The 12639-nt window shown below is 38.5% G+C and overlaps 1 protein-coding gene across 2 annotated transcripts in view; it reads right to left on the bottom strand.

The window, feature by feature from the left end:
• The window catches only part of prickle3 (prickle homolog 3), a 36539-nt gene extending 27835 nt beyond the window's left edge, over positions 1 to 8704 (bottom strand). For both annotated transcript variants that reach the window (XM_034124129.1, XM_034124130.1), the window contains exons 1-2: positions 8522 to 8704; positions 1536 to 1618 (exon numbers count right to left, since the gene is read on the bottom strand). In XM_034124129.1, coding sequence (XP_033980020.1) covers positions 1536 to 1618; positions 8522 to 8563 — 125 coding nt within the window. In that variant the 5' untranslated portion in view covers positions 8564 to 8704. The remainder of the gene's footprint in view (positions 1 to 1535; positions 1619 to 8521) is intronic.
• Positions 8705 to 12639: the final 3935 nt, after the last annotated feature.

The following is a 12639-nucleotide window of genomic DNA, read 5'->3' as shown; positions in this document are numbered from 1 at the left end:
ATCAGCTCCTGTCTTCACAGTAACTCGCAGAGACGAGCTTCTTTCATTTAACCCTTCACATTCAAACAGAAACTGAATAGGCAGATTCGAAGGATTTATTTCTTTGGAAATATTATTTTAAATACAATTAAATCAAGTTATTTTGGTAAAACTAATGAAAAATAATGTTTTTAAATATTATTATTATATTATTTTGTAGAATATCTTAGGCCTAGAGGGCCCTGACGGCTCGCCACTGATATTTAATTGACTTAACATATCTGCCTATAAAAGAGTTTACATATTGGAAGGAAGAAGGGGCTCTTATTGTGAAATAAACAGGAAGTTATAGAAACAAATGACTCTGATCATTGGTTGATCTTTGAAGTCCTTTTTACTGAAAATGTATCAAAAGATTATGTCCTTATCTTTTCAATGTTGAGATTTCCTGATTTTTTTATGCTTTAAGAGATATTTTTAGCTCTTGGATTAACAACAAGAATTTTAAAGATATCAGCATAGACTTTTAGGGACTAAGATGGACCTTTGTTCACTTTTCTCTGATATTTTATAACTATTAATTGATTAATCAACAAAATAATGAAAATAATGGTTAGTTGCAGCAGTAGATCTCGTATTGTTCCACACGAACACTCAGTTGATCTGCACTAAAGACAATAATCTGTTGTATGGAGCAACATAGAGCTTTTTACCTTAATAGCCTCCTGCTGGGTGAATACAACAATACTAGGAGCTGGAGCACGATGAATTATTATTATAATCCTGCAGCTTCTGTTTACTCATGAAAATAACGTCAACTTGAACAAAATGCAGCTGCTTCCGCTGCATTAATCAGGGCTTAAGACCCTCAGGAGTTTATAACTCTGATTCCTTATGGCCACGGGGTCAGAGTGAGGCTGATCGGCTCTGTGTGTGTGTGTGTGTGTGTGTGTGTGTGTGTGTGTGTGTGTGTGTGTGTGTGTGTGTGTGTGTGTGTGTGTGTGTGTGTGTGTGTGTGTGTGTGTGTGTGTGTGTGTGTGTGTGTGTGTGTGAGTGGTGCCCTGACGAGGTCATGTTTGTTGTCTTTTAATGTATATCTGCCCTCAGCATGTACACAGATCAAAGATAAGCTGATTCCAGTTGGTAGCAATGTTGATATCCTTCCTAAGACATGTGGAAACACACACACACACACGCAAACACACACAAACACACACACATTCACAGCAGGGCTTCTGACCTCTTACATTCTTACATCCCCACAAAGCAGAAAACAGTCAAATTCTATCCTTGCAGATAGCAGCACGATATATTAAACTGTCAGCCGATGAAATCAAATGTCTGCGCTTGCTTCACTTAAGTGGACTCATGTTATCAGAATTTAAATAATATCTGGAGTGTAAAACGTATATTAAAACTCAAGTATCTTGTGTTTATCAGAAGTTGCGCAAGACCCACAAAGCAACAGGAGCGAGTGCTACCAGAGGTGAACACAAAGCTTGAGACAAACATTTCCTGCTAAGCTAACGGCGGCGTGGGCAGAGTTTGAGACGTACCTCCAGCCGTGGACCTGGAATCCGGGGCACTGATCCCCGCAGCGCATGCAGGGCTGCCCTCGGTCCGGGTCCTCTTCCTCCTGCTGCAAACAAAACACAAACTCTCTTCAGATCAGCATCAGCATCATTTCCCGTGTGGCTTTTGGCACAAGACAGAGAAAGGTTAAAGCAACAGAGGCAGCAGCACATACAGTGTTTGTCAGACATGGCCGCAGAAACATCTTGTGAGGGTTAGAGAGTGAGCTGTGGTAACACTGGAGCCTCGGGCAGAATGCACTTTAGAGTCAATCCCATCAGCCTTTAGTTCGGCAGTGTGTTTGACGGAGTATGAGCCTTTACATTTCCTATGAATAACTTGCTGACGTCACTTTATGAAAATCTAACATCATCATGCCTCTTTGTGTGTGTGTGTGTGTGTGTGTGTGTGTGTGTGTGTGTGTGTGTGTGTGTGTGTGTGTGTGTGTGTGTGTGTGTGTGTTTTACTAGTAGAGATATCAACTATTGTGTTATGGCCTTTATGTCACTCCTCTATTACCATTTCCAAAAGTGCTGCTTTGATGTACTCCGTGTTATCTAACATGTCAGACTGTTTATGTGGGACTTTCCTGGATAAATAAAGGATAATAGAATTACAATTAAATAAGGAATAAGGACAGTCCTGTTAACTGTGTATAGAGACGAGAACAGTAGGTCATATCCAGAATGTAGCCCTTATAGCTAAACCTGTTTGTTTCAGAAAAACAATCGTACAAATGTCTACTGCCAAAAGTGCTGAGCCAACAACAACTACGATAACTACCTCATATTTCACTTGTGATTCAATTCCTGCAGCCTAGCATGTGTGTGCATGTGTGTGCAGACTACAGACTGCAGACACATGCCTCTTTTTAGAGATGAGAGGAAGGAAGCAGACACAGGATGAGAGCTGCACCCTTTCCCTCTCCATGGAGTCGCTCTGTCTCCACGTTCTGTTTCTCCAACACCTCTCCTGTCTCTTGTGCCAAAAGCGTACTTTTGACAGGGAAAATGTGTCTGTATTATATAAGCTCTTTAACAGCTATGTTCCCCTATCCTAAAGGGGTTCAAGTCAAGTCAACTGTATGTATATAACCCAATATTACAAATCACAACTGCGTGCACCAACTTCTGTAATACAAAATCCTCAGTTTGCACGAGGAAAAACTTCAAAAATGTTGACTTCAAATCGGGAAAAAAATGGAGAAGCTTTGTGATAGTTTGATACATTTTTTCCCCACTCATCATTTTGTGAAGATGCATGTGCCCTATATGGACTTCTGTCTGCAAAAAAAAAGGGAAAACCCTCATATATTCTGCTGTTTTGCTGAGGTTTTCAAAATAAGCTGCATGGACAAAACTGAACTACTCAAAACTATATTTGCAATTCCCAAATGCTTGATTATATGCATAGACGCAGCGACGCTAGCAGAGTTTAACGAGCAGTAATAAAGTGCAGATATGTGATACCGCCCGTTACCTGTGCATACCTGCTCTGCTGTCTTTTGATCTCTCGTTTTCCAACCACACACACACCGTCATAAGGACAAGCAGCCTTCACCACTAACCTCCAAAGCATCAGTATTCACGTCGAGCCTGTTTTTTTTCCCATGCAAAGCTCTTTATGATCATACTCAATGAAGCATTACTGCGATAAGGCTGAGTTTGCTTAGCTTATCTCACTGATATCTGAAGGTTGTAAGTGCTTTACTAATGCACTGACAAGCCAGAGAGACATGGACTGGAAGCTATTAGCAGTAGGGCTGCACAACTCCCAAAAAAAAGACTAATTCCAACTATTTTTGACCGATATTGCATACACTATTACCTTACATTTTAGTGGGATCCCTACCATAACAATGTTTTATTAAGTTGGTAGTTTACTGTTTGTAGGGTAGGATATCTCTACAGCTCGACAATACTTCATTCAGAATGGTATATTGTCACATATTACCCCTAACATATATGATATTGCATATTGTCCTTCCTGCAATTTGAATGTTGCATATAGTCTATATTGCAATTTCAAAAATGTTTGATTCATTGTGCAGCCCTAGCTTGCTTTTTATACTTTTGAGCAATTACATTTGCTATTTTAATTGGAAAAGATTCCATTAAAGTACATGGTTCCTAGGTTGAGATATTAAGCTGTTTACACGCATGGCTGTATCCAGAACTTGTCTTTCCAGAATAGACCAACATGATGACAGTAAACTATAATTGACATGCTGGTATTAAATTCCTCACATCGTGTTGCGTGCATCAGGACCTGCCTTATTAATCACTACTTTGACTCACTATGACAGTTGTAAACAAAGCCAGTTATGAAAGCTGTTATTCTGACGTTTCTGATTGATGTCGACTGAGGAACACACTACAAAATGTCTGTACGTTAACTCTGGTGTATGGCTACACTCCTAAATATCACTGAGAATGAAAAGCCTGTAGCTGCAGGATAAAAACACCTTTGGAAACTGTAGCCGACCTGAAGCGATGACTCAGGAAACGACAGGGTGTTACTGACTTTCCATTCAGTGAAATGACACTTTATATGCTCATGTTTTCATTGTCATGTTCCACACTTTTTCTGCACTCTATCATATTGTATGTTGTGTGTGTGAGGCCTTTGTCAGCGGGTTAGACTGTATATTTAAGGGTCAGTGCACATTTAAAAGCAGACTGTAGAATAATAACCTCGACTGGAAGATTTTAGGGAGTGGGATCAGCACTAAAATATCATTTAAAAACAGATCCACAACTTATGATTCCTTCCTTTTTGGAGAACACATTAAGTCAAAGGTACCAAGTTAGCGGACACCTCAATGACAACCTAAAGGACAATCTTTCAGCCTTGAACATTAGTCGGTTTGACATTTTCTTGAATGTTTCCTTATCATGGTGACAGTGTCCTATAAGTCAAGGCTACACACAGACTGCATGTGTGTTTCCGTCCACAAAACGATAACGCGTCAAGTGTGTGTGTGTCCAACAATGAGGGAGGATGTGCTAGGAGGGGTGTGTAGGAAGTTTCTTCTAAACTGAGCGTGGGGAAAGTAAATAAAACTGTCCCCTAAGTTCACGTCAGCTCACATGCTCACACTTCAGACTTTCCATATCAGCTGCTGTGTGTTTTCACTGTGAGGTTAAATCACGCCGCGCTGCTTGAGTTTGTTTTCTGCTACCGAGTAACCGTGTAACCAGGTAATGGACAAACTGAGAGTCTGCCAGCTTTCTTATCGGACATCAGAACGTAGTTTAGGTCGATAAGTGACTTTATTCGCCTATAGATCATGTACAGGCTTTTCATAATTTAACATAATTGAATATAAGACGAAAAAATGATTGAGAAAAATACATTTATTAGGATCTAATTATTTAAACTCTACAAAAATAATAATAATGATCTCAAATGTAAACAAGTTATACGTAACACACTCCCTGAGATAAAAAGGGTACTTTATAATAGACATTTCTCTTTGTTTTATTTTCATTTAATTCAGATTAATACACAAAATATATAACGTAGCCTAGCTGCTCCTCCTAGACATTTAATCTTTGCAAAAAAGTGAGAAGTCCCAGATTCTATCTTATCCAACAATACCATAGTATGGATTAATGGACTTTAAACTGATGTATTTACTGCTTCCTGGATCTTTTTAAACTTTTAAACTGTTGGAAGTGTTTGGGATGTTAATATTGATTAACCACATGCTAAATGCTAAATGCTAAATGCTAAGTGAGTGGTAGCATTCAGGTGGGAGGGAAACACTTTTATATGAAGCTGACAGAAGACAGTGATTGGGGGTGTCTCTTCTCCTCTCTTCAATGTAGTGGTACAGAAGGGGGTAAACATTAACAGAGGAGGTCAGAGGTCAGGGGCCTTAGATGCACCCCCCCCTCCTCCTCATGCTCTCATAGTTTGTGCATCATGCTTCCTGTTGCCTCAAGTTCAAAATGCTGTTGTGGAGATAGTTGTTAAGACTGCTTTATTTGAATTGTTTAATGTTTCTTTTCAAATGTAATATATAAGATAACAAGATAATGTGACATGACAAAATGACACTTCATTTGTAAGTTATTATTTGAGTCCTATAATAATAATATTACATTTAAACTAAGCAAATGTACTTAAAAAAAAGTGAAGTCCCAGATAATATCTAATCCTAACAGAGACACTAAATGGATGTCTCCTGCTCTGGTCATCTGAATATAATATTGAATTTGTTAACAAAATAACTTCATGTATCTTCAACTAGGTTACGCTGTAACACGATTCCAAACTCACTTTTGGAGAGCTGATGTAATTGAGTGTTAGAGCATTAAATATTCATGGTTTTCATTAATACCTGAGTGCAGTTATTGTACGTGTCAGGTGTTTAAAATACGCCCTTTCACACGGGATATGTTACATATTGCTAGAACTATATTAAAACCCAGGGGTAAGTACAATGACAAGTATTTGAGTATCATTTAGTATCATCAAGTATTTTCATTTTCTTATACTTACTTATACTCCAGTTCTGATGCAAGTATTGCACTTTTTACTCTACTGCATATATTAGAGAGCTTTAGTAACTTTTCATAGTATTAATACAATAACACACAAACAATTGATGTATTATCCTGTCATAAGTGAAGATGATATCAGATGATTCATATAAATAAAGTAATTAAATTAGCTCTATATGTCATTAGCTGCAACATTAATATCATCTACACGTTATTGCACTAATAATTAAAATTGTATTAATACAAAAAAAGAAAGAAAATGACACTGAAACGAGTAACGTTACTTTTGGTACTTTTTGGTACTTGGTAAGTTTATTTTAATTGTAAAATGCATGTACTTGTCTTTTTCCTTAGAAATATTTGAATACAGGACTTTTACTTGCAATAAACAGATTATTTTGTGTGGTATTTGGCCACTACCTATCCGAAAACGTCTTGCACCACTGTTAAATGCTGAAACATTTACAAATAAAGTACTAACGGTACGTCCACATGGCAGCGTCGCGTTGAAGCTTGCCGGTGGGCGTGTCTGGCGTGCGACCAACAACCAATCACATTAATCTCCCGCCCCGGACACACAAGCACGCGGTTTGATTGGCTAGAGCTTGTACTGGCATATGATTTGATTGGCTGACGCTTCCGTTGACGCTTGAAAAGTTGAACTCTTCTCAACTTTTGAAGCGAGCAACGCGAGCAAAGCGAAGCGACGGAACCACAATGCAGTTCGGCAAAGCGTGACGTCAACCCATTCAAAGTGAATGGGAAGCGTCTCCGTTGAAGCACGCAACGCTGCCGTGTGGACGTACCGTAACGCAGCATCCACACGGCAGCGTGCGTTGAAGCTTGCTGGTGGGCGTGTCTGTCGTGCGACCAACAACCAATCACATTAATCTCCCGCCCCGGACACACAAGCACGCGGTTTGATTGGCTAGAGCTTGTACTGGCATATGATTTGATTGTCTGGCGATTCCGTCGACGCTTGAAAGTTGAACTTTTCTCAACTTTCGAAGCGAGCAACGGAGGAAAAGCGACGCGACGGAACCACAATGCAGTTCGGCAAAGCGTGACGTCACCCCATTCAAAGTGAATGGAAAGCGTCTCCGTTGAAGCATGCGACGCTGCCGTGTGGACGTACGTACCGTAACACATGCAACTAAATTCAGAATAGTGTCTTATACACAATCTGGTTTGCTATTAGATTAGTAGTGGATGAAGTGTATAAATGATACAAGTGATAGCTTGGAGTGATAGTCTGCGAGTAGGATTCACAGTCACTGTCTGGACATAATCCAAGTGTGCTGCAGAGCCAGATGTTTGGTGACCTCACATCTGTTCGTCTGCTCCCAAAACAAGCCTTATTTGATCAGTAACCCGACGGTGGAGGCTGTGTTTTGGGCAAAATTCCAGCTGCATGATCTCACAGAGCATCAATTGTTGTTGTAATGAAAGCCTGACAAAGGTATAATCAACAAGTGACTTTGTGAAGTCTCTGTCTTCAAAGCATCTTCTCTGAGTGGTGTTGAATTGATTTTATTTCTCCATGATTCGATATTTTTGCATACAGCTGTTGATGCAACTAAATAATAATAAAATTATGCATTTGTTCATTGTGTATTTTTCTTGATTTATCAATTAGCATAAAATCTCAGACAATGGTGAAAGAATGTGTTTCCCATGTTCTCAAATGTTTTGTTACATTATAACTATTCTTAATATTATCATTATTTTATTATTATTAGTTTATTATTATACTAGGTTATGTTCAGGTTTTTTTTTTTATTCAAAAGCATATATGAACATGATATCTTTTGTATACAAAAAAAGTTGACATCAGGGGTGTCATATATAATGTAATAATAAACAAATACATTAAATAAATACATTAAAATGAGTTTTCTTATTTCACATTACATATTTGTTAAATACACAATTAGTTGTAATTCATAATATACTTAATAATATAATGTTTTAATTATTGGTAAAAAATTCAAAAAATTTGGTTCATTTATTTTTATGAATATTACATTTCCTTAAAAATTAAATTACCTAAAAAAAAAAAATCCATCTGCATTCAGGTTATAGCTCAGGTAGAAAACTATGACGTATGACTCCTCCTGACTGTACCTGGCGCCTTAAGAAATGACTTAAGAAACAAAGAATGTGCTTTCTGTCTCACAATACAATTAGAATAACATAATTTAAAGTAAAAGCAGAAAGATAATTGGGACATTTTTACAGTCAAATAAAACAATGCCCGACACAAAAGCCAGGTGAACGTGAAAGTTCGGCTCGTCCCGTTTTTACAGTTAGTCATTACAAGTTCATTTCAAGTCGAAATATGAAAGCAAAGCAGATAAAAAAGCTTTAAAATAACCCTAAAGTGTGTTTCCTAATAGAGAAAAGGTCGAATGACAGGTAAATGTAGGTGTTTGGTGAGTTTTATAAGATGTAAAAACACTCACCGAGCGGTTAGACCGTCGCTTTTTAGATCCGCGGAGGAACATCACGTCAGTTGGTGCTTAAAACACCGAAAAAAGAAGATTCCTGGTGAGTAAAAAATATATAAAAACACGGTGGAGTTATATTTAAAGTGCCTTCAGTCTGTGTTGCACTACATGATGTTTCCCTGAGGACTGACTGATCCTCTTTCCGCCTTAGTGAACTACTTTAACAACCGACAAGCTACTGCAACTGAAAATAAACTGACTTCCGGTTTTGTTTCAAATTAAAACACTTCCCAAACATGTTGAGGCTGACAAAATAAATAGTTGAGATATGAATAGGAAATTATATTTACCGTTTATGTCATTTATTCATTTATGTATGGTTTTATAATAGTAAAGTGTATTCGAACCATGCTGCGTGGTGATTTTGCTCTTCAATTACAAATATTAATAATAAGCTATATTTGTAAAGCACCTTTCAAAATAAAACACTTCCCAACCATGTCATAACTTTGCTTGAGCAGGCACAAACTGTGTGTTTTGCACAGTGATATCTCTGGAACCCCTTATCCAATTTTGATGGTTGACATCTCATTTGAACAGTCAGGGCAAGTGGAATCACGTGGTGTATTACTGTATATTATAAAAATGTTTGCCATGGAGGCTGTGTTTACTGGAGATGGAATTGCTTTAGTTAGTGTTGTAGCTGTAGCCGTTCCAATGATGTATGGGATGTATTGATTTGATACAAGCAAGTCAGTGGGTGTTTCTCAATGTCGAGGACGCTTCCTTGGTAGGACAAGTCCCTCCGAGTCAGGTCCTTCAGAAGCGATGCAAGAATCCTTCCTAGCCTCTGAAAACGAAGAATGGTGGAACTGGCTAACAGGTGTGTGTCATATGCGAGGCGTCGCCTTAAATGGAGCACGATTTCCGCCAAAGATTTTGGAAATTGGTCCGTGCGCAAAGCATTGTGGGGATTTTAAGACCGCGGAGTCTACACATGTGCAGCCTCGAAATTTCCCGCAACGAAGGACGCCGGGCTCGGTAGATTTCCAAGGATCCTAGACATTGGAACAGTCCTTTGGCGGGACTCGATGACGTAGCATCCTTGAAATAGTGGCTCTGGAGCAGCCTTCCTCGACATTGAGAAACACCCAGTGTTTCATTGTGTACTTTCAACTACAGTATATGGTCCGGACCCACCGGTGGGCCCATCAAGTTCAGCATTCACTGCATTCACTGTGATGAATATAAAATAAGACACTGATGCTGTTTAGTGTTTTCCTCAATGAACAGAGAAAAATAAATATTCAGGGCTCCTCTCCCTCAGGGCTCCTCTCCCTCAGGGCTCCTCTCCCTCAGGGCTCCTCTCCCTCAGGGGCCTCTCCCTCAGGGGCCTCTTCCTGGTCTGTTGACTGTTGGTCAGGCTCATAGTCTGGATTGCTGTTGTCTTCCATTTCTGAGACATCGTCATATCTCTGGTTCAATCTCCTCTTCATCTGGTTCAAAACATTTGTCCCGAGCCTCTCTGACAGAAAATCGCCTAATCGGTCGCCTAATCATTGTGTCACTGAGTCAAATGTGAGCAAGGCACAAATATAACTGCATGAGAGACAGTAAGGGAGGGGCATTTAGCGCGAGAAAGTGAGAGGTTTTTCTACCAGAGTACCAAAAATAAAGGTAGACATAATGCAGATTGGATATATCATAGATTATAAGAAATGGTTTACTGAGTGTGAGCATTAATAATGATGCCGCACGTTAAGGTGGTACAACATGCCATTTTTCTTTAACATATGTGTGTATGCTTGTATGCCATCTTAAAGTAAAATCTTCTCATTATCTATTTTGTATCATCGAAGAAACTTCTGCCAAGGAGCTACAGCTGTAGCAGAAAAGAAAAGAAAAGGACAATACTGTACATGCTACAGCTACTTTCCACCATTGCAAATAAGTTTTATTTAATACAACTTACATTGTTTTGAGGTCAGGATATTTACCATGTTATGTTGTTTATTCATGTCTGTCTTCTTTTATAGTTGGACCCTGCTGCATGGTGATTTTGAACTTAAAATAACATTGACTTAAAGGTAGGGTAGGTAAGAATGGAGAAACCAGCTCGAGTGCGCTAGAATTTGAAAGTACACAACCTTCAGACTTCCTTACAGAGCCGCTCCTCCAACACACACGAACGCGCACATGACCAATGAGGGCACGAGATAAGTTTGTGCACAGATGGAAGGCTGACAGGCAGGTAGGCCATCCAGTTATTTTAGCCGGGCCGGCTCAGATGATTGGTCGTGCTTTTTACAGCGCCACGGCTTCCACAGATGACATTTTTGTATGTATTTATCGTTAAAGCATTTAATGTATTCATTGCTATCGGGATGTTAAGAGCATTCCATGGAATATAACAAAAAGTGTTTCTGAAGTGAATTACCTACCCCACCTTTAAAGTTTTATTTGATTGTTGTATGTTATATATGCACTCTTTATATTGAGGGCTTGATATATGTTAACCTATCATTAATTAATTAATGCATTTATTAGTTAGATGTTCTAAATTAATACATTTCTTAAAGGTAAAGCAAATAATCCCTGCTTTTATTTGGAAGGTGTGTGATGCATACTGACAGTGTCTTGCTAACTTGACCATTTCTCTCCACAAACCTGAGGCTACAAACTGTCCCAAAGTGTGTCCTTTACTTCACCTCCTAGGCTACAACATGAAAGTACAACTACACACACACCCCTCTCCTACTCAAACCCCTCCTTTACTTTCTGATCCTCACCATGTATAGTCTTTATTAATCCATCTGCAGTCTGCATCCACAGTGAGGAAGAATAAATACTGCTAGATAAATATTTAGAGCAGGAATTATGAACCCAGATATGTTTGGGGGAAAGTTATAATCACATCCAGGGGCAGCAACATGGGGACTTAGTTTGAAAACAACAAAGTCAGTATAAACTCAAACAAAGGATTATCCTTCCTCTGAAGTCTCTAAATAACACGGAGCTTGTGTACAGTAGTGTTTTTGCAGCAGTGGAAAGTTGGAAAGACTTTTCCCTAAATGCAATGTAATCTGAACATGAAAAGAGGGGGAGAGCATGCATAGCTGTGTGTGCAAAAGAAACATTCAAATAAGATTAGAGAGCACAGATGCATGGTGAACCAGTGTGTGTGCAACAGTGTTCCTGATTATATCTGAACACCAGCTTCCTGATAAGAGACTGGTGCTTACACCACAGCTTTACTGAGGTTTCTGCTACTTTATTAACTTCATTACATTATTTCTAGCAGATGGGGCTTTACATGTATTCATTTATTTCAGAAAATCATAACACTCTGCTTCCATCTAGTGGTGATCCGATATAAAGCAAGTAAAGACAAATCCTCCCAGCATCACTTACACTTTTATTTAACCTTTGTGTTGTGTTCGAAAGCTGTTACCGTTCATGGTGCTCGCGGGTCAGTTTTGACCCATGATTTATCTCAGTCCAAAACACTCAAAAATAATGACTATCATCCAATATTGTACTACATCATAACTAACTTATAATGCATTCATAACCGTACAATCCTGTAGTCATTTCATTGTATGGCCCCAAAACACATCACACCACAGATAGCTAAGTCAATATATTGACTTAGCTATCTCAATATATTACATTACATTACATGTTACTTGTTAGACGCTTTTATCCAAAGCGACTTACATACTTGACTTAGCTCAATACATTTTCAATATATTGAGATAGTAAATCAATATATTGAGATAGTAAGTCAATATATTGAGATAGCTAAGTCAATATATTGAGATAGCTAAGTCAATATATTGAGATAGTAAGTCAATATATTGAGATAGTAAGTCAATATATTGAGATAGCTAAGTCAATATATTGAGATAGCTAAGTCAATATATTGAGATAGCTAAGTCAATATATTGAGATAGCTAAGTCAATATATTGACTTACAGGATTTTTATTTATTTTTATTTTCCTGTGGCGCAAACAGGCTTCCATACTTTATATTCCCTATAGTGAAGACAGTGGATCATTATGTTATCTGACCATAGGCTAATTTTAGAATACAATTTGAGGGAGGGGAGACCAGGTGCATGTTGCGAAAAAAA

The sequence above is a fragment of the Trematomus bernacchii genome, unplaced genomic scaffold (assembly GCF_902827165.1).
Source record: "Trematomus bernacchii unplaced genomic scaffold, fTreBer1.1, whole genome shotgun sequence".
Taxonomy (NCBI): Eukaryota; Metazoa; Chordata; class Actinopteri; order Perciformes; family Nototheniidae; genus Trematomus; species Trematomus bernacchii.
Note: the sequence above shows the minus strand (reverse complement) of the source record. Positions and strands in the feature narration are given on the sequence as shown.